The 22,825-nt window shown below is 38.3% G+C and overlaps 1 protein-coding gene across 2 annotated transcripts; it reads right to left on the minus strand.

Moving 5' to 3' along the window:
• Window positions 1-1,868: 1,868 nt before the first annotated feature.
• Window positions 1,869-21,791, minus strand: postnb (periostin, osteoblast specific factor b). 2 transcript variants are annotated; one of them, XM_036564990.1, is made up of 22 exons: window positions 21,503-21,791; window positions 20,410-20,508; window positions 17,237-17,301; window positions 16,813-16,970; window positions 16,067-16,231; window positions 15,771-15,917; window positions 15,327-15,468; window positions 13,535-13,747; window positions 12,984-13,118; window positions 11,228-11,376; window positions 10,454-10,590; window positions 10,056-10,186; window positions 8,342-8,472; window positions 7,664-7,766; window positions 7,470-7,537; window positions 7,085-7,130; window positions 6,964-6,978; window positions 6,587-6,850; window positions 5,336-5,380; window positions 4,782-4,847; window positions 3,282-3,317; window positions 1,869-2,656 (listed from the first exon to the last, which is right to left on the minus strand). In XM_036564990.1, exons 1-22 carry the CDS (start codon window positions 21,619-21,621, stop codon window positions 2,616-2,618), a joined length of 2,475 nt encoding a protein of 824 aa, XP_036420883.1. In that variant the 5' UTR covers window positions 21,622-21,791; the 3' UTR covers window positions 1,869-2,615. The 2 variants fall into 2 exon arrangements, with proteins under 2 accessions (XP_036420883.1, XP_036420888.1); XM_036564995.1 differs by lacking the exon at window positions 5,336-5,380.
• Between the last annotated feature and the right edge of the window lie 1,034 nt (window positions 21,792-22,825).

Genomic DNA, 22,825 nt, shown 5'->3' on the forward strand with positions numbered 1-22,825 from the left:
CATTTCCATGCTATTTAAATTATAATCCCAAAACACTGCTTGATAGCATATTCTGTATACTAATTGACTCATTTTAATCTGTCATGGATAAGCAGTTATTTTATAAGTGTATTCCAGAAATATGTCCTTTTCTGTATCACTGCAGGTTTCATGTAATTTTGCCTAGAGATATTTACATTGGCTCTCCTCACAGCATTCTGGTGATTGTAGCACCTCTCCCAACTCACTGAGTGCTGAAAAACTGATGGCCTCGCTGTAAAGCTTCACCCTGAGGCCATTCTTTCTGTCTGAGCAGGCTGCTGATTGATAGACCCCGACGTGAGCGTTTAGTATTTGCATGTAAGAAATGGAAATAAGTAGAGATTGTATCTGTGTGTTTATATCAATGGAAACCCTGAGGTTACATTAAAGTGCTTGGGTTTGAACATGCTATATATTCTTCTTTCTTGTCATATTAACATATTAATTTTCAACAAAAATTAGGCATTTACTTTTATTCTATTTCATTCTATTGATGTATGCTTGAAATTTGGATGCCATCAAGCAAACTAAGCTTAATTCACAGTAATTTAAATAATAATAACACTTCATTCTAAGGAGTGCATATTCAGAGTTTGTTAAATTGTTGTCCCAAAAATGCAAAATAGACACTTTTAAATAGTTTATTGACTGTTTAAGCTATATTTATTATAGTGTGCAGTTGGATGTATGCTATGTGAAAATCTTTTAATGAATACAGTAGTTATAATAATTCACAATAAACCCTTTGTGCATAATAACAGGTTGTGTCAGTGTTAAAATGATAGCTGGCAAAGTGATAAATTCATTGGTTTTACCACATAGGGCTAGCCTGCCAAATGTATAAATTCTGTCATGTGTTTCTCATTGCAGTGATGTCCATTTTAGATGGATTCTCTTCAAAAGATAATTCATTTAACCATTATTTTTCCTTTTATAGTGTCTGAAACATCCATTTCACAATATACATGAATATGTTCATTTCAACCCTTTCCTGATGCTCATAAAGTAAACAACTGTGTGGATGACTTACTAACATATTAGTGAAGTATTAAATCTTTTTTTCGGCAAAATACCATAAACAGGCATTTGGTTTGCAACTTTGCAAATTTGTTTGCACTTTAAAACCTCAAATTGAAAAAATGTACTTTAGAATAACAGACATATATTGATGTGTTAGTGAACTATTACACTCTTAATAGCTCTAAAGCACCAAACTCCAGATGTTTATCTAGAGTAGAACCTATATAGGAATCACATGTAGCCATTTATCCACTAATAAGATGTACATTTAGAGGATACCTAGTTGTAATGAAGTATTTATTGTGCATTATTACTACTAATGTGACTTTCACAACAAATCTCCACTTATTTTGTAATATAGGTCATAAAGAATAAATCTTAATGCACAGTGAAGTAAACTGTTAATAATAATAATAATAATAATAATAATAATAAAGAGAAGTTAAGTTAATGCAAAGTATGTTTTAAGCTTGTTTGAATATGGCTATAATCTTTGAACAGTCATTAAGGAGTTTATTGAAGAAACATTAACAATTCATCTGTAATAAATGGGGATAGAAAGGATAATGGCCAAAAGGGGAATTTTGCCTTTGTTTTGTTATGAGCCAAAAGTAAATCCTACAAAAGAAAATTGTCATTGTGCTGCTTATCTATGCCTAGTCTGGGAGCAGTGCTGCCTGAAGCACTTGGGGGTTAAGTGCCTCAACCAAGCACAACAACCAGGTCAGTCCTGGAATCTGAAACCACAGCATTCTTGTTGCTGGCCAGCTCTCCTACCACACGGTTACCTGCCACCCCAGAGCCAGTAAAGGAGGAAGTAGGCAAAGTTCTTATCAAAATGTTGCAAATGATTTTATTCTTTAATGAGAAAAAAACAACATACTGAACATGAGCACCATTAAATCTTTGGCCATGCAGAAGTAAACCTCAACCGAACAAAACCTGGATTCAACTTGGCTTTAGGAGTTTCTTAGCAATACACACAGATATATTCCCAGAAACACATCTGTTGCAGAGAAGTCACATGGGTTTTCACGTGCACGCTTCTTTTTCCGTGAACATATTTCAAATTGTCCACATAATACACAGATGTGTGCAGTTCTGTGGTCTTCCTACGTCTCGCCCTTTCATATCACCAAATCACCAAACATTCAGACACCATTTTCTGGACCTTCTTCTAGACATACATAGGTTCTATATATTTTTTTTTATTTTTTAAGACATGCCACAAGTGATATTATCATATGTGACTTTTCTGTAACAGAATGTTGTTCCAAATGTAACCCTCCACAAAAACCAGAAAAAAAAATCTTAAAAAAAATATTTACATACACAAGGACTATTGAAGTTCCCTGCTTTGACCAGATATGTTTAAAAAATCATTCCCTCCCTGTTAAAGAGAACAAACACTGATTTTCATTGTTGCATTTGTCTCTGTGGTTCCAACCAGACTGATCCAATAGCTTCTGATAAGTGGAGCTCACTTTCTCTTAAACAAGTGATTCCATGTCCCTTGAACCCTTGTTTTCCTTAAAACATTTGAGGGTCTATTTTTATGTTTCCTCTTACGGTGCCTAGTCTTGGCTGGACACTCTGGGTTTCCCCCTGCCTCCAGCTAGAAAACAGAGATGGAAGAAATGACTGAGAATGGTCATCTGATTAAGTGAACTTAATTCTAAAAGTTTAAAAGGATCTTTGTGCCATGGTGCTTCTGTGAAACCAGCCTATCAGTTGTTGATCATTTTGTGTTTGAAGCTGCACAAATAATCAATTTCTACACATCTACACTCATAACAAATGGTGCCACAAAGTGCTCTGTGAGTTGCTTTTGGTACCACAAAGAACAATGTTTGAAAGAGAGATTTGTGAGTGCAAAGAACCTTTTAAAGGTTTAGAGAACCTTCACATAATGTAGAAGTTTGGTTTCAATTTAAGGATTCTTTCTAGAGCTTTTACATGATGTGGAGGTTCTTTAAACTTTAAAAGTGATTCTATTACACACAAAAAAACTCCTTTTGGCACCTTTATTTCTAAGAGTGTAATCTGTAGAGTCACCAGGAGTCAGAACCAACTTGACTGCCTATAATAATAATAATAATAATGATAATGATGATGATGATGATGTTCAAATGATCAAAATCAGTCAATAGTGAGTCTTACTGTATTATCTGTGCTATAAATAGAACCATTTGTTTTATCTAGCACCATACTACTATGCAACTATAATTCTCTGGATTTACCTGGCACCCGTCTTCCAGGACCTCGTCTGGTTCCCTCTGTAGAAAATCAGACAACATATGTCTTAAGTAATAATACACTACATAGAGACCACTATCACAGCACTCTTTTCCCTATTGACAAATACGCATACTTAAATATTTCAGTAGTATACTTGAAATATGTACAGTATACTAAAAGTACATTTTCTATTTAATATATTTTTATGTAAATTAACCTAAAATATATTATTCTGTATTTTTCAACACATATTTATGAATCATCCTTTAGTATACTGTAGTGAAATGCACTTGAATTGATGCATTTTGTAACATACTTAAGCACACTTAAATTAAAGCATATTTATCAACTGAAGTTTATTATTTAGAAGTGTATTTTAAAGCAGTGACTTTTAATTTGTTTTTATTTAGTTGCATTTTAGTTGCAATACAACTTCAACTAACTAGCATCCGATATAGGTATCGGTACACCCAAGAGTACACATTTAAAAATATCTTTCAATTGTACAGGGAGATTCACTCGAAAGAGGCCCTGAATATTCTGTAATACCTCTCTCTAGGATGAAGCAAACTGAACTAAACTATGTGCAATGTGCTCCTCAGTATATGGAGCTTCAAACAAGCCAGGAAGCCCCTTCGTTGGAGCGATGAGGTAGGCGTCGGACAGCTGTCGCGACGTTTAACCTCCGTTTGCAACTTCCGCTTGCATACCTCCATATCCCTTCACGTGTCTGACAGAAAACGGAGATCACTTCCAGCATTGTGTGTAATGCAAACAATAACACATACGTCAAGGTATGTAGTGTATTTTTTGGTTCAGACTGCTTCATCCTAACGGGAGTTACAACAGAATATTCGGGGCCTCTTTCGAGTGAATCTCCCTGTAGTAGAATTTATGCTTTAACCTTCAATGCAGCGTAGTAAGATTAAAACAGAATAGCACTTGCAGCCATAGAATACATATTTCAACATTACTTAAATATAATTTAGGTATGTATAAGCTGTGTTTAGTTATTCCAAAATAAAATATTTAAGTGTTTGCCTAATTATGCATTTAAGTGCACTTTTCTAAAACATGTTTTATTTGTTGAATGTATTTTATTAGTTTAATATAAGTTTATTTAGTGACATTAAAATATAATTTAAAGTGCATTTTAGTTAACTCAGTAAGTGGTACCAAAGTGTATCAGTACATCTAGTCGTATATTTATAATATATTCCAGGTGTAATAAGTTATGTTTACAGATTACATATTTGAATCTAATTAAGTGGAACTTAAATTGTTTGATAAAAGCACAACTTAATGCATATATATAAATGTAGTCGTAGCTTAATTACAATTTACACATAAGTTGTCATACATTGTTCCAAAATAATACATTTGGTATGTATTAAAGAATGTTTAAAAAGTGTAAATGTTAAAAATCTACACTTTTCAGTTTAAATACACTGTTGAAATGTACACTTAAATGCATTTTTCTTTCACAAGGGTGAAAAGCTCACCTTGAATGATTTTGGTAAGTCTCTCGCTGTCCGTGTCGAAACTTGTGACGTACTCCGTTTGAGGTCCTGAGAAACAATCAGATTCAATTAATATGTGCATCAAAGCTTTTGCTGCAAAGGAGAAGGAAATGGGACAGAACTTGTGAAAGAATCTGGAAACAGCAGGAAAACATTCTACAGGCAACTGGGCCTCTGTTATTCTTTTACCTGGAACATTGCAGAACCCAAAAGAGATTGCATTGTGTCACGATTGCAAATTCGTAGGAATTTGATTAGTTAAGATTAGAGTTAAAATGGCCCATTTAAACAGTCATAGCCTTTTCACCACTGCATTCGAGTGAAATCCAATGAAATTGCTATCATTCATAATTCCTACGAATTCTACGTGAAGTGGGGTTGCCAGAGCAGCATCATTATCACAGATGGAAAAAAAGAGTTGTTAATTGTGAACCCAGGTTGGTCAGGCCAAAATAAACAGCAAGGAGGAAAGATCGTGTCTTCTAGCCCTACTATCAGCATGCTTAAAGGAAGAGTTGCTCGAGATATCACACTACCATGGAGCTCCATATTGGAGGAGCTTCTGACCAAGTATTCAGGACCTGTTGATGCAGAACATTAAGCAGAGTTAATCGCTTCCACATTCTCAAAGCACAGGAGAGGCTGTGAATGATACTGCTTACATCATATCCTGTAATATAGCTTAATGCAGGAGTGGGGAACTCCAGTCCTGGAGGGCTGAATTCTTGCACAGTTTGGTGATTTTAGTTCTCAACCATGGCTGATTCAACTTATCATTTATTTAATGAATTTAGTTGATGTGCTGGAGCAGTCCAGTTCAGTTCCCCACTGCTGGCTTAATTGATCATTGTTAATGGCATAACTTTCAGCAATGGCCCATGACAAGTAGAGCCTCTGACCTCTTTATTGGCTTCCTAATATCATTAATTTTGAAATTTTACATCCATGACTCATAAGTAGCTGCAATAACTTAATAATGTACAACCACTAGGCTACACTAAAGTATTAAAATGGTAGACAAATAGTGGTATCAAGTAAGCAAGGCAGTTCTTTGATACAATTCCTGGAGAGAATTTTCATTTGGGGAGCCCATTATTTATGTATGTATGTATGTATGTATGTATGTATTTTTTGCACTACTGCCTTTAAGAACCTGGTTACACTGCTGTATCACAGTTAATGGACCAATAGTGTATCTACTCCTGTAACTTGATTAGTAGTCTCAAGGGGCAAAATGTGATCTTGAGAATGTTGGGGGACAACCATTAGACAATTTGGGCTAAATGTCAGTGGAAACATAGACTTATTAGGGTGGGAACAAACTGATTTACCTCATTAAACACAGTAAAAACATTTCCTCACGCAGGGAAAAACAGTTCTGTTAGTTAACAACAGTGTTTTTCTAGCTAGCTTGTTTTGCTTGGGTTATTTACTGTAGTCCAGAGGTTAAAAGGACATGGACAGAGGAATGTGGGGGCAGGCTTTAGAGGGGGCATACCCTTATTAGTGGTGCAATTCACTGCAATCCAGCACCAGTAGTTTAACAAACTGTCCCCAGAGACGTATTCTCATTACAAGCTCACGTCTCGTCCCGCAAGTTATGCAATGTGCCAAAACACAAGCATTCTCCTGTCCTTACAGTTTATGAACCGCCATTTTCTACACACCATTTCCTGGTGTACCACCATAACGTTTAGGGAACACACATTTTATTCATATTACAATTTCAAGGTTTTATATGCATGCTATAGACTATTACTATTTAACAAGTTCAAAATTACATTTACCTTCAATGACGCGGGTAACAGTCGGCTCTCCTTGGATGACTCTGGTGACCTTGGTGATGGTTGGCTCTCCCTCAATGACCCTCGTAACTTTGGTGATGCTTGGCTCTCCCTCAATGACCCTCGTAACCTTGGTGACGCTTGGCTCTCCCTCAATGACCCTTGTAACCTTAGTGATGCTTGGCTCTCCCTCGATGACTCGTGTAACTTTAGTAATAGTGGGCTCTCCCTGGATGATTCTGGTCACTTTGGTGACATCACCGGGAACTGTGCCGGAATAAAAAGAAAGACACAGAACAGTGACGGGATAACAACATTTTAGAGACCATGCAAAGTTGTCTTTATGCCGTATTCTTCAGCGTCACCAATCTTCACATTACCTGTGATGACTCTCTCTGAAAGAGAATAAAAGTAAACCATGTGAGACACAATAACAAAGCCATATAGACACTGTTCAAATACAGCCTTTTCCATGAATGACACTTTCTTCATTGAACTTACTTATGAATGTCAGTGGAATCTCCTGAAATCTGTATCCTGAGACAAACTGTTAATAGAAAAGGGCACTAGTGAGCAACGGATATGCACTCGGAAATGGTATTAAAGGTAAACGAACCTGAGATCCCTCAGAACTGACAACCTGTCTTCTGCCGTATTAGGCATTTCAGACATCGCTGATTAGAGTGAATTAATTTAATTGACTAAAGGCACTTACATCAATCCAAGTTCGCATGCATGCTTAACAGTGTTTGCCAGTTAGATGTAAGCCAACTCCTCCAAGTCGTTAAATGTTTCAAACAATGATGGGCCCTCAAGGTGTGAACATTTTATTTGGAGGAGCTCGGGCATTAAATTGCTCAGTCTTGTGCCAAGTTGGGGGCTTCACCTTGATCTGGATGAACCTAGTGATCCTTCTCAAAAGTGTCAGGAGCTCCTGGCTTCCAACTGGAATATCTGTAAAACAGCAATTTTACTAGTTCAGACATTCAAGCTACATGTCCACAATTTTTAAGGATTTAATTTGATGCCGCTGAACCTTTTGTTGCTTATTTATGTAGAATGTAGTGCTGCAGTCTGTACCTTCAGGGTAGAGCAGGGTCTTGACAAAGTGAATGACTCCATTAGTAGCCATGAGATCGGATTCAGAAGCTTGCACAGAATTCACCTGCATGCTGTTATTAGCCTGCATGAAAGCAAGATTTGAGAGTTAATTGATTAAGTACAATTGAATAAATGTCTCTATTGTGAAAAATGGCACTTATTAAGAACTTTAGCATTTTGTGAGACGTAAAAAAGGACTAGCACTCATCTTTAACCTCATCTTTTACTATCAAGGTCTTGTTTTCTTTGACTTGCCTGCGTAAATAGCTTGTGCACATTAAAATCTGAAGGAAATGAATTGACCAACTCAACACAGCAAAAGTGGCCTGACCTTTTATTCATTCTTTTGAGACTCCTTTTTGATATACCAGGACAAGGTTCACCTTCAGTAATATCAGTCTACTGTATTGTAATTTCTAATTAGATTTTGGCAAGAAAAAATGGCAGTAAAGCACTCATGCTTGTTAAACACCTGGAACTGATTCATTTAAAATGAATCATTTACTACACTTTAAGAAAGTCCTGCTGATGTGAGGCAGCAGGGAGTGCTCTAAACATGTTTCAGTTCAGGTTATTATAGAGGCTTGTGACTGGAAATGAAAATCACATGAGCTGGATTTAGCAGTGAGGGGGATTGTTGGGCTTTTAAGGACTTACAAACAAGACTTTGATGTTGCTGCCCTGGAGAGATTTGAGCAGGTTAGTGACTCCAGTCTCCAAGCCTCCGCCAATGAAGATGCCTTTGCTAAAGTGGTACAGCAGGATGGCTCTGAGGGCATTGGGATCGCCTTAAGCAGAAAGAGGAGACATTAGATGCACTTTATGTCTCAGTTAAAGTAACCTACACCTATACATATTAAAATACGATGTGGGAGAAAGTAATAAAAAGACTCAGGGTGTATGGTGTAAAATATTAATGTCTGTGATACCAAACGTGAGTGTTACTTTAAGTGTCTGGGAAAAGTTTAAATGGAAATAAAGAAATATCATAAAACCCTGCTTAAAACTTGCAAAGACAGAATTACTTCACTGATATACCTAGTTCATGAATGGTGATGGCAGGCTACAATTGTTAGTGAAAGTGAGCTTTCACTCACTATTTTGCATTCATTTGCTCAGTCTCTGAGAGTAAAGAGGTGTTGAGATGATTCTTTTTTAAAATGCATGGTGTGCCATGTCTAGTACCTCAAAAGAAGCATTTGACACGCATGTAAACATGAGAGGGCGATTTGAGAGAATGTAAAAGACTGAGACATTTCGAGACTGACATATACGCCCATCAGGCATAACATTATGACCGCCTCCTTGTTTCTATGCTCATTGTCCATTTTATCAGATCCACTTACTATATAGGTGCACTTTATACAGATATTACAGACTGTAGTCCATCTGTTTCTCTGCATACTTTGTTAGCCCCCTTTTACCCTGTTCTTCAGTGGTCAGGACCCCCATGGACCCTCACATAGCAGGTACTATTTGGGTGGTGGATTATTCTCAGCACTGCAGTAACACTGATGTGGTGGTGGTGGTGTGTTAGTGTGTGCTGTGCTGGTACGAGTGGATCAGACACTGCAGTGCTGCTGGAGTTTTTAAACACTGTGTCCACTCACTGTCCACTCTATTCGACACTCCTACCTTGTCAGTCCACCTTGTAGATGTAAAGTCAGAGACGATAGCTCATCTGTTGCTGCACAGTTTGTGTTGGTCATCCTCTAGTCCTTCATCAGTGGTCACAGGACGCTGTTGGCTGGATATTTTTGGTTGGTGGACTATTCTCAGTCCAGCAGTGACTCTGAGGTGTTTAAAAACTCCAGCAGCACTGCTGTGTCTGATCCACTCAGACCAGCACAACACACACTAACACACCACCACCACGTCAGTGTTACTGCAGTGCTGAGAATGATACACCACCCAAATAGTACCTGCTCTGTGAGGGTCCATGGGGGTCCTGACCACTGAAGAACAGGGTAAAAGGGGGCTAACAAAGTATGCATGGTATGTATGGACTACAGTCTGTAATTGTAGAACTACAAAGTGCACCTAAATAGTAAGTGGAGCTGATAAAATGGACAATGAGTGTAGAAACAAGGCCATAATGTTATGCCTCATTGGTGTATAATGATAAATAGGCAGCATAGATATTTTTGTAACAAATAAAAGAGAAAAAATACTTAATTCATTGTGTTCAAAAACAGCTAAAACTAGGACTGCTGAATTTACACTGAGCAATTCTGATGGAAGTACATGTAGATGCTGGAAAGACAAATAGCATTGTGGGGACACAGTATAAATATAGGCCCTATGACTATCAGTCAATCTAATTAGGAAGCAAATAGTGTATTTAGGTTTCCTGGAGGGCTTCAACACTTACTCTTCAGAATAGAGATGTCTCTCTGACTGAGGCCAGCCAGAGCCTGATCAGTCGGGGCAAATAGGGTGAAATCTCCCTCCTGTTTCAGCATGTCAGTCAGACCAGCCGCCTCCATCAGAGATAAAAAGATCCTACAAGCATGCAGAGAATTAGAATTACTATCTCAGCTCTCCTTTGTCTCCTCCTAATCCCATCACCACTGACAGTAATGCTTACTTTGTGATGTTCGCTACAGTATTGATGAAAATGGGGTTCGCTATAGTATTGATGAGGTCACTATTTTGAGAAAAAGTCTAGTTCATTTATTCAAAAAGTCTTGTTCATTTATTATTGCTTGCTAAACCGAAACACATCCCTAAGTATGTCCATAAGCTGTATATTGAAATGCTTCCACTTACTTGAAGCCTCCATGTGCAGTCAGCAGTTTGAACATGGTGGACTCTGCTGGTTTCATCAGTGTCCTCATTAGATGGAGTGCACCATTGCTTCCCTCTTTGCTTCCACGGATCAAGCAGGCATTCTCAATGCAGACAGCCTTTCAAGAAAGATAGGGCATTTTTAAAGAGACGGTGATGTAAGCATTGAAGTATGAGACATTATCTCTTTCATATTAATGTATTTTTGTTTGTTTTGTACTTTGGATGTTTGTCATTGCATTGTGAGCTGATATAATTACCAAGATTTTGGCTACATAACACCTGAATATGGCTACATAACACCTAAATAATCCTTGACATAAACCTGCATTAATATTTGTATTCCAGCAAGGCATCATTTGTCATAAAGGCTGTTTTAGTCAATTTTGATAGCAGTTCATCTCAGCAAATGTTATGACAACCGACACTTTTTGTAATAGGCCTTTGTAAAGGTCTATATAGGTATGTCTCCATTGTCATCAAAGGCTTATGTAGGTATCTTGCAGCCTTTTGAACGCTGCCCTTCAGTGAAGTAACCTAGAAGTTTTTTTTTCCTCGCCAGCATACTTTATAGGTTTGTTCACTTGTTTTGTTTTGAATGCATTTAATAAGATCTACTTAAAAAGCCCTGGAATTTAAACAAACAACACATAACACATTGTTTAACCTGTGATGTGGTAAAAGTAGGTAAGTTGTATTCAATTAATTGCTATTGATTTTTCTATGCTGTGATCATGTAGCTGTGAGGAGACTGACCGTGCGATAGACAAACACTCTGAGGAATCTCCCTCCTAGGGTCTCGAGACGCTGGCCATTGTACAGCTGACTCAGCACAATCTTTTTCTTCAGAATGTGGTTCTCTAGAATGATCCTCAGTAAGCGCTGATCCATGGACATTACTTCATCTACAGTGAACATCAGACAGAGAGGGAGTTACCGAGTTTTGAAATTTGACCATTGACCGTGGATGAACCTCAAATAGCTCTCTACTCCCCATATAGAGTTCTCGGTGAGTTGTTATGACCTACATATGGCACTACGTAGGGAGTGGGGAGCCATTTGGGATTCATTATTTATTTGTTCTTTCACAAGTCTCAGCTCAACATTGTTTAAGTGACTTGTACATTAAATCATGCATCATGCACTGTTACGTGTATTAAATCAGCTGCTGGGGCCTGACAAAATATTGGTTTTCCAGGCGGGGTGCCGACTGGATTTGGGTCAGTTTTTCACATACAGCATCAGGCTTAGGTCAGAATGAGTTTGTTTTCTAAAGAGTATTTTTTTTTTTTATATATGTAATAGATTTGTTTTTATTTGAAGGAAAATTCATTTTGTTTTTTTCTTTTTTGTAGATCAGCAGTTTCAGGAATGCACATTCTCATATAGGGTTTTCAGTTATTATTGTTGCCCGAAGCACTGTCCTTTCCCCCAAGCTGCCCCATGAATGGGATAAATTGCCCTGTAAAGAGCAAATGATGAATGTTTCTACACTGTCGTTAATCATAAATACACTACATTTACGAGGGCAGGGCGAGTGGCCCAGATCTGACTCTTGGGAGGTCTACAGTTTTATTTTGGGGAAGTTTGCTGGCTACTGGAGACCTAAAGTCTCACTATACAAAAGCTGCATTGCATTGGTGCTGACTTATCATTCCATTGAAGCATATGCATTCAGTTTTACAAGGAAAAAATTCAGCTTTAACTATTTGCTGTTTAAATGGTCCAGTCTAGTCTAGTTTGTATGAACCATTTAGGTGTCAACCAAACACCTTTCATAGATGTCCTGTAGCATTACTGACATGTCAAAATTATTTAATTGTCATTCAGAGGTTCTCTAAGCTCTTGCCATGGTTCTGGTTCCCTAAAGAAACTTTCTTCTACAAAGAATAATTCTAAAGAATAATTCTTCTACAGGAGATATGAGTGTGAAGAACTTCTTTAAAGTTTATTAACCTTAACATAATATAAAAGTTTGAACGAATGTTTTTTCCCTTAAACTATACACATCCATTTAGTAACCGTTAGTAAGTCAAGAGGTGTGATTTGCATGCTAAAACATACTTTCTCTTTTGCACAGTAAAGGCAAATACACTGGGGATATGAACGTGAGGCACCTTCACCTTTTCACCATTTCAGTAAATATTACCATTTCATTTTGCGTATAGGTCTAGAAAATGTTAATTAAAATAAATGTTTTTATACCTGTGCAAACTCTGAGTGACATATTTACGCACCTGCTGTATCAAGAGCCAGAGCAATGAATGAGGATGAGAGCAATGGATAGGAAAATATAGAAACGTGCCAACAAAGAGAAGAAACAACATGTCCTTGAAAGAAAGATGAATGATGCAGACCTAAATGACTGAGTAGGAGTATTGAGTGCAGAAGGTGAAAGAGAGAAATAGAAAATAAATCCAATAACTCGGAGAGCAAATTCAGCAGACAGGTAGAGAAATAAGAGTCTGCCAAAGGTAACTGAAACATCAGGGACTCATTTAGAGTGACCTACCGTTGAAGGCTGCGTTGAGAGGGGCCAGCAGTGTGTATTCAGCCTGCGGTCTCATGGCTGATGCCAGACCCAGTTCGGACACCATGTCACTGAAGGTGGCCTGGGATGGTCCAACCAGCTCCATGACTTGTTTAGCTTGGAGAAGAAAGTACAGTCCCTGATGTTTAGAATTCAGTTCAGGAAGTGCAGTACTGTGCAAAAGTCTCAAGTCAGCTGGGAAAATGTTTAAATCTGTTTATCTGGGCAGTAGGTGCATTTCTCTATGCCAGATTAAATACAGAAAATAGTAAAAGGAACATTGTTTCTAAATTGAATTCTAAATTGCATACTACCATGATTGCTTGTGTAGTAGTGTACTGTCTGTTTGTAAACATAAGCACACATTGTCGTTGATGTTAAGCACCAAAAGCTAGAGTGCTTATAGCACCCCCTTGTGGAGAATCTTCAGCCTGCTAAATATGACTGAGTGAGTCAAAAGCCATTGAGAAGTGTTTTGCATCTAAAAATATTTCCTTAAATAGTAGCAGGAAGGGGAGGAATAGGAAGCTAACCTGAGTCTGGCATGAGCACCTGGTCAATCAGGTGGATGACACCATTAGTGGTGACAATATCTTTCTTCAGCACCATCTTGATGCCGTTGACTGTCAGGCTGTCTCCATCACAGCCGATCTCAATGTTGGTGCCCTCCAGGGTCTCATATGAGGTTCCAGTCATAATGGCCTCAGAGCACTGGACTGAGTCCAACAAGTGATACTTGAGCAGGGCTGTGGAGGAGAAGAACAAAAGCATTTGAGTAGGCAAATGATAAAACATGTGAAAATGAAACATTGATCTGATAATGTGGTTTGAAACCAATCAATATTCTAAACCAAGTATGCATATAAGCCTAGCTTAGTTAGGAATAAGTATGTCTGATTGTATTTTGTTAGAATTTCTATTAGGACAAAAAGAAAAAGTACTTCAAACTAACTTTAGGTGAGGTACAATCAAAAAGAAAAGAAGGTGTATTAGCGGAAAAAAGGTGCAATGCTCACTCTTAACAATATTAAGCACTTTATTAAGTGTTGCCGTTTCATCCTGTTTCTAGACGTTTTACCAAAATCACCCAAAGATGTTCATAGCTGACCATGTCTGCACTCCTGATTCTTTTTTTCCATTGTTTTTCCCAACTAGCAAATCTTCTCAAGCTGACACTTATGTCATTTATATCTCCAGTGGTAGTATCTGTATCAACTCCTGAACCCCAGGTGTCCTTGGGAGCCTTTGGGTCCTTTGAGAATATGTCTGTCAACAGCTTCTCTCCAAGTGGAGCTCTCTGATGTCCCAGTCAAATGGCTGAAGAGAGACTGGTAAAAATGCAAGTATTCCAACACTGCCAATTCTTATTGGATAATAAAACCTACAGCTGTTTCCTGCTTTCCTGCACTTGGCACGATGAAGAGCATACTCACTTTGGATCTTTTTGATCATCTTTCAACACTTAAAATTTACGCTGCAGCACTGCTGGAAAAAACACGCACCACAGGAACCAGCTACAGTTGGCTTTGTTTTACAGGCTTTGTCCAAATTCTTTTGGTTTGCTTCTATATGTATCTGTACTGTATCTAATACAGTTGAGTTTGTGATTAAGGGTACAAATGTCTGTATATTTTCTGTTTTAAACTAAAGTGTTACGAGTTTGAATATTACTAAATATTCAGTGTAATGATTTTGAATACATGCTGTCTGGTAATGTGCACCTGGAAAAACAACCAATCAGCTGCTATGGCAATAAATCCAGTTTTGCTACATCAGGTTGGAATATTTCTTTACATGATCTACTGTTAAGTCAACAGTTCTGAACTCCAAAGCAAACAAGAATCTACGTTTCAAAGACTGCAAAAGATAAGGCCATGAATTCAATCTGAGACCTGGGGTCTAGACAGATTTGTACACATCCCAAAGTACTTCAAATGAAACAGTAACTCTAGCAGGCAGCGCTGCCATATTTGCCACTGTTTGCCAAATGTCTGAGAATTCCCAATCCTGAGAACACGCTGATGTAGTCCCCATCTGGTTTGAATGGGCCTAAAAATAAAAAAGTTCACAAGGGAAACACCGGCATTCTTGGTTTACGCAGATCAGCAAACATGGCACGAGGGAACCATCACAACCGTGTTTCCTTTGGACTTGCATTTCATTAAAGAGGAATAAGCCACCACTTTGTGCCAAGTCTGCCATCGATATGAGGGTTTAATGTTTCCTCTCGCCTGCTGAAAGCGTCTTTTGTACACTTAGAGTTTTGTTTGTGGAGGAAATTCCAAGGAAGTGATGGAAGTTATTGTTTTTGGCTCAGTACTTTACCTTGGAGAACACCCTTGTCACCCATAAGCCTTTCCATAACATCACCATCCAGCTTAGAAAAGGCGTCATTGGTGGGGGCGAAAAGGGTGAAGTGTCCAGGTTTGCCCAACATGTCCATCAGGCCGGAGGCTGTAGCTACAGTCTGGAATGAAAGGGAGCAGGAATAATATCAACCAAAATTAAGAATGGAGGGAGAACTCATGTAATGAGAAAGGGGTGCAGTAGAGCTGGAGAAAGTGAATAATACTGTGGAGAATTGACCTGGAGATCACAAAGGCTAGAATCTAGTGAATAGAAACAGTACTATTTCATTCTTTATAATACAGTATAGAAAGTTTGATTAATGGAGCCTTCTTCAACCTTCAAGGATAGAAGCTATGAAGCCTGGAAGGCTATTGGCTATATATAAATCTCTCTCAGAGTCATGATGCACCCACAACTTACATTCAGTGAACTCAGGTCATCTTCAACGTCAATCACATCCTGAATGGTGTTGCCTACTGCAGTGATAACACGGTCAATAACATGAACCACACCATTGGTGGCCACCTGGTTTCCATGGATGATCCTAGCACAGTTCACTGTGACGACCTGGAGATCAGAGAAGAAATACAGTACTTGATCTCCCATTTAAAATTGCATTTACTGATGTGTCGTCTGCATTTGTAATGTGCTTTTTTACTTCATCTGTCAAAGCGAATATGCTAAAACTACTCTAAAAGGACAATTAATTAACCTACCCCATTGGGATAATGGTTGATGTGAAGGCTCAGGTCATTGTACATGGAGGTGACGGTCATTCCGTTCTTCAAGTCCTTGGTGAGGAGCCGTTTGTTGGCCATGTGATAGTGCAGAGCATTGTACAGCTCAATGTTAACATTGCTCACCAAAGCATTCCTCACTTCCTGTAGAGCATAGAAGAGATCATCAGTAGTTATTCAGATATTGACTCCAATTCAGCCTCCAGGTCATCAGCATAGTGAGTAAATTGAGCAAGACTTCTGCCCAGTTCAGAGAACAAAATTCAACTGGACCTCAGGCCTCTGGAAACAGGATCTCATAATTGCAATTTTGTAGTCTGGTTATGTCAATTAACTGTGCGAAAGTTGTGGGAAGACTACAATTCCTTGTCATAGAAGGTTGACCTAACATTACCTCTGAAATAAATATATCTCCAAGACATTACTTCATGTAATTGTGTCCTTTTCTCGCATCATTTAAAACCACAGATTTGTAAAGATACTGCTTCAAATATGGTTACGTTTGGTTTGTGAGCAGCACCTTAAAGTGAATCAAAAAATGGATTTGATTATAAACAGGTGAGTGTTGTTTACAAATACTAGACTTTTCAAACCGGTCTTTGCAAGCTGAGACTATGTTTCTCCATTTATGAATTAGCAAAGTGTGATATTCACTGCCTGCCATGTTTTGTTTTGATTGTGGTTTTAGATAAGACTGTGTTAAGACACATGTAGATCTGTATTACCAGATCTAGGAGATCCCAAGCTTCGTTACTGGGGGCAAAGAAAGTATATGATCCAGATCCCTCGATTTCCTCCTTCAATTTGGACATGGCAGAGTACTTCTGTGTGGTGACTGCATTCACCAGACCAAGAGTGCCATAGACGTTGTCAATAGGAGAAACTAAAGGGAGAAAAATAACACAATATGGATCATGTTGGAGTTATTTGATATGATAGAGGCTCAATTATGATCATGTTTATTCCTCTATGTATGCCCCACACACATCCCCATACATTCTCACCTTTATTACAAGAACTTTCCTACCCTTTGGCAGATAACATGATTAGATTGGCAACAAATAATGTAAATATTGTTAAGGTTTTACTGTAACAACTCTCTGTTCAGATTGGCTCAAAGACTATTCTGATACAAATAAGACGACTCACCAGCAGGACAACCGCGCATACCCTCCAGCTTCATGTATCCTGGACAGCACTCATACAGAACAGTGCTACACAGGAAAGAAAACACAGTATTAACTGACCATACTGTATATCCTATTTTTGCCCTAAAATAGCAAAAATACTTTTTTTCCATAAGCCCCAATATAATACCACTACAGTTTATACTATCCAACACTGTCCAGCACATTAACATGCTCTAATTTTCCTGGAGCCCCTTCTCATTACAAGCTACATAAGCTTTAGGATTCTATGGGCTGAACATGCTGTCTTTTCATATGGGAACCATCAACTGTCTCATTATATAAACATGCTATGTGGCCTCGAGGTTTGAGCAAGTATGTCCCACTAGAATTACACTACCACAACGTTTTAACACATAAAATGGCATCTTTGAGAGAACCTAGTGATGCGGTAAACTTCAGAATTATGTTTTGGCTTCAACATGGTGAGTGGAACCAAATTTCCAACCATAAGGAAATCTTGGCTTGGAAGTTAGAGTCAACTACAACACAAGGAATGTAGGCAACTGACAATTATTCAGTATATAATACCATAATTCTGTTTATTAAGAAAATGCTCCCATCTACATTTGAAAGAATGGTCTGTTGCAATGTTTTTTTTATTGCACAATATTTTCAACATACAGCAACCGTTATTCTTAATTATCATTGATTATATTAACGTGTCATAAAAATATGGCTAAAAAGAAGCGTGTAATGGAAAATTATGTCTTTGCCCACTTTTTGCCACTTTTAAACTTAATTTGCTCATTAGTGGTGATTCCTAGGACAGTTATATAGGAACTATAAATTACTATGTGGCCTTTGAGTCAGCACATAAACATTTATGCCCTGTGGCAGTTTCTCACATTTTTTATTACTGCATTTTACAGGATCTCTCACTGTAGTGCCTGTCTTTTGCAGGACACATTTACAGTAAGCTATATACGGGAAAAAAGGAAAGAAAAGAACCAGGGACTACACCGATGTCACCGAAAACATGGACCATATGGACAGGACATTAATAGAGAGAGTTTTTTTCACTGTGTACTCAAACCATAATAGATATAGTAGATATAGATACATTTAAGCCTAGAGAGATTCATACATCTTCAAGTGACGGTGGTGGTAGGGGGATACTAGTTTTTGTGCAGTCTTGGAAAGGCTCTGCATCATCAAATGGTTCCATATGTTTCCTCTGCTTAGCTGTTGGAACACCAGGCTAGACTAAAGCACACAAATCAACCTGGACAAAGCTCCAGGGACGGCCTGTGTGGGAGAGACATGCTGGAAATGGAAAGCAGGGGGATGCTTCCACCAGAATTAACAGTAATGAGCTTAGTAGAGACAAATGAGGAGTTCAAAGATTCCTTTCACCATGCTAGCACCATGGAGGAACCAGAAGCAGCAGACAGGAACCAAGCAAAAGTTCCGTCTGGGAGAGGCTGGCTGGCTGGCTGCCATGCTCTACTGTGGCAGGGGCTTTGAAGCACAGTGAGCATAAAGGAGGAGGAAGGGGGTTAGAGATGAGGTCATCAGAGCGTCTGTTACACTTCCAGACGTTTAGCCAAAAGAGAACAAGAGTGTCTCAAACATCTCTCCCACACGAGGAGGAAAGCCAGACTCCTATTGACTTGGCAGGCCCCTGGTTTTCTACCACATCAACAGTTTAGGGACGGAGTTAGAAGTTTCCTACTGTATTTTATTGACATTTTTCCCAGTGATGGAATGAGCGGTCATTATTTATAGCAGTAATTATGAAGAGTCATGGGGTGAAATATTCAAAAATCTGAAGCACATGTTGAGATTTTTAGTATAGAACCAAAGCCTGATGGTCAGTGCGATTGTTGTTGGCTCATTGGAAGCTACCACAGTGGTCACCAATTGTTATTCTAGGCATAGTTCCAACCTCAATCCATCAGAAGATCATGATTAGTTGAGTCTTGTATATTAGATTTGGGTTCAGAACTATACAATGGAAGGAAGATCTGTAGGGTTTGTGGGTTGTTGACCACATAATACAGGGATAAATTTAGTCTGGATGATGCTTAAATTTAAACCATTGCTGAACCATGGAAACCTAATCGCCACTAACCATGTACAGACCCTGAATGAACTCTGAGATTAAGACCGACATTTATAAACATTTCACTGATACAGATGCAGTAATCACCATTTCTGCTGAGTTCACAGAAAACACCAGGCATGGACAAAAAGTGCAAGAGCAGCAGAAAAGCTGAAGCTGAACTGCTGATGGGAACTTCTGGTCTGGCTGAGCTCCATGTTTGAGGAGAGGCGCCGAGGTAAGACCAACAGCACTGGAGGAGCCGTCATCCTGAAGCTTTGTGGCCGGCCTGGTCCATGGCACGAGGGACTGTTCCCTTGCTGTAAACCCATAAACCCCCTCCCCTTTTCAACCGTGGAAAAAGAAATGGAAACCAGAGGCATCACAGACCCAACATGAATCAACATTTGCGGTTGACCATGATCGCCTTCAAAAACCCAGCCTCTTCATTACAGGGCCTTGCAGTCAGTGATCTGATTCTACTGTTCATGTTCCTTATTTCTTTTGTGCTCTGCCTTTTTGAGAAATTGTCTGTCACTGCACTTGTATGTCAGGGAAACTTCTCAAACACCTACTAACTCAGTAGCAGAAGTTAACTCTGACTGCTTTCTGATCTAGCAGACAGATGTGTTTGTAGCCCACGGGCGGGAATTTAAGGTGAGCTGTTTCAACACAGCCCTGGTGCTTCAAGCCAGCACTGTGGTTTGCTTTAATCATTAGTAACAAGTCCTGCCAGCAGTCCTCCCCCCTTTATACCAATTAAGGACTCTGTGACTTTCTAGTAGTGCACCACATAGCTAATCATGGGAAATAATCTCATCTGTGGCACGCAGCATGCAGGAAGTCATAAGAGCAATAGAGTTGTTTCCTCAGTTTGATTAAACTCACGCACGCTAATAAATCTGCTGGCTTTCACAGACATGGTTCGAAAGGGGGTTACAATGACTAAGCTCTGTCTTACACTATGGAAAGCAATGGACTGCTGAGAAGCTTTTAACACACCCCCAATTTGGGACACTAGTCTCTCACCCCTGACCCCAGCTGCCAGATTACTTAACGGCCCCAAGGAGTTATAAAAACGTCCCACTTACGCTTTCTTTCCACAGATGGCTCCTTGGTACCAATTACGGCAAGTGCTGAAGTACTTCTTCTTGGTCCCCACCACTTGCTGCAGAGCGCAGACATTTGGTCTGAAGGGGGACCACCAAGCAAAGGGTCAGGCATTGCATGAAATTACTACAGCAGGAAAAACTGAACTGTTTGGACTCATAAATGTCTAACAAATGAGAATGAAATCATGAGCTAATGATTGGTTCTGCATATTTTCCATGATTTCTTCTTAAATAAACTTTACTTGGATTTCACTTGTTAAACATTAAACATGTTTCCACACTGTTACATATTAGTTACATAGTAATTATCATGTTATTTGTGGTAGTTACTGAGTGAATAAGCCCAGAGTCCAAGGGGTTAATATTAAATGCATATCGTTAAGACTACATTTCTCCAAATATCAAGCTATAACTTCAGATTTAAATATTAATAGCATGATATTACTACAGCAGGAAAAACTGAACTGTTTGGACTCATAAATGTCTAACAAATGAGAATGAAATCATGAGCTAATGATTGGTTCTGCATATTTTCCATGATTTCTTCTTAAATAAACTTTACTTGGATTTCACTTGTTAAATATTAAACATGTTTCCACACTGTTACATATTAGTTACATAGTAATTATCATGTTATTTGTGGTAGTTACAGAGTGAATAAGCCTAGAGTCCAAGGGGTTAATATTAAATGCATATCGTTAAGACTACATTCCTCCAAATATCAAACTATAAGTTCGGATTTGAATATTAAAGAATAAATAAATGAATGCTAATGAAAATGCAACACAATGTAAAATAATAATAATAAAACAAAAAAAGTGAATTATCACACTACAAAACTATGTTTTTGGAAAAATCAAATTTTAACAACGTACATTCTCCATGTTTAACTGCTTTTTTAAAATATATTTATTAAATATTAGAGAAATTAGCATGCAAAAAATAAAAAATGCACAAATAAGACTGTTAATCTACTGCATTCTGCTTTCAGTTAATCAACTTTGTGTGCACTTTTGGATTGAATACATTAAAAAGTAATAATAAAAAATAAATAAAAAAATCTCACACTTACCCTTCTTTCTTTGCCCGTATGCGGCTGTGGGCCACTATTTTGTCATAAGCGGAAGAGTCCGCCTGGTCAAAGGCAGAAAGCACAAAGAGTGCAAAGGCAGCTGCAAAAAGGAGCTTCATGCTCACCTCTGCTTCAGTGGGAGCTGAGAGGGAGAAATGGGCTTGGGCAGGGGGAGAGACAGCTTTTATAGACCAGCTCTAGGCACACACTCAGCAACTCCACCAGGCTCTCCTGTTCTCCAGCAAGCCTTCTGGAGCTCACACTCACCTTTTCACCAAATAATCGTCATGCTTTAAGGGAGTGGGCTTGTGAAGAGTGAGATCAGGCTTGGGGGCTGTCACAGTTCTGATGTAATTCAGCAACTTTTTAGAAGAACCAGTTTCTTTTTCTGTTTAAAAAAAAAAGCACCTAATAAGAGTCAGTTGCTGCATCTTTACACAAAGTACTGTGCAAAAGTGTTAGACATCTGAAAAAAAGCACATTTACAAAACTATAATGTTTATAGGGGCAGTAGGAATATTTCATCATAGATAGGATGGAAAAAAAAAGACATAAAACACTAATTAATACAATGAGCAGTAATGCTGCTTAACCATTTCCAAAGCTCTCCTCATAGAATCCCAGTATTATTTGCAGTCATTATGCTGCATCAGATGTTCTGGTGATGGAATTTAACAAATATGGAAGGAAAAACCAAACATTGTTCTTCTAACCAGCTCACAAGATATCAACTATTGTTTTAAAAACGAAAGTTCTTGTTACTTTTTTAAACTGCATTCATGTTTATTTGTATTTATTCCAGTGCTATATTGTGTTGTTTCACGCAAAAACACAGTAACTGTCCAGACAAATGGTCTGATTTCAAACAATTTACTTAGGTGCCTAAAACTTCTGCGCAGTACTGTATATAACAGTAGTTAATGAACACACTTATGTGGGTATGTGGAGGTCATTTAAAGTTCAAAGGAATGCAGTGTAAAATAGGTTTGTATGATATTAAAATTGAGTGTTTTGTTAAAGATCCAGCAATGTTTAAATGTATAAAGCAAGATAGAAATAAAACATGGCTTTTCTGGGCGTGGCACTAATATTCTGATGAGCGTGTGATTGACAGCCCTCAGTCAACACTCGCAGCGTGTTACATCACTAAAGTAGAACTAAACATAACAGTGTGAGAAATGAGAGAAACAGGCTGTACAAATTTCTAAAAACTTTACAGGAGGGCAAAAATGTTTTTAACTTTTAATGTAAGTAAATGTAAAGAGGTTTTCTTCCTGTTGTTTTTAAAGCATCTCTATTGGCTCATTCATCATAAAAGTTTCA

Source organism: Colossoma macropomum, unplaced genomic scaffold (genome assembly GCF_904425465.1).
Source record: "Colossoma macropomum unplaced genomic scaffold, Colossoma_macropomum, whole genome shotgun sequence".
Classification (NCBI taxonomy): Eukaryota; Metazoa; Chordata; class Actinopteri; order Characiformes; family Serrasalmidae; genus Colossoma; species Colossoma macropomum.

Bases quoted from the DNA above. Each gene is read 5' to 3' on its own strand.
- postnb (XM_036564990.1), bottom strand. From the start codon at position 21,621: ATGAAGCTCCTTTTTGCAGCTGCCTTTGCACTCTTTGTGCTTTCTGCC. The intron at 16,232-16,812 runs GTAATACAGATC...TATGCTCTACAG, and splicing joins CTTGGGATCTCCTAGATCTG to GAAGTGAGGAATGCTTTGGT. The intron at 7,538-7,663 runs GTACAGACTGCA...GCTGTTTTACAG, and splicing joins GACCCTGCTCTACCCTGAAG to ATATTCCAGTTGGAAGCCAG.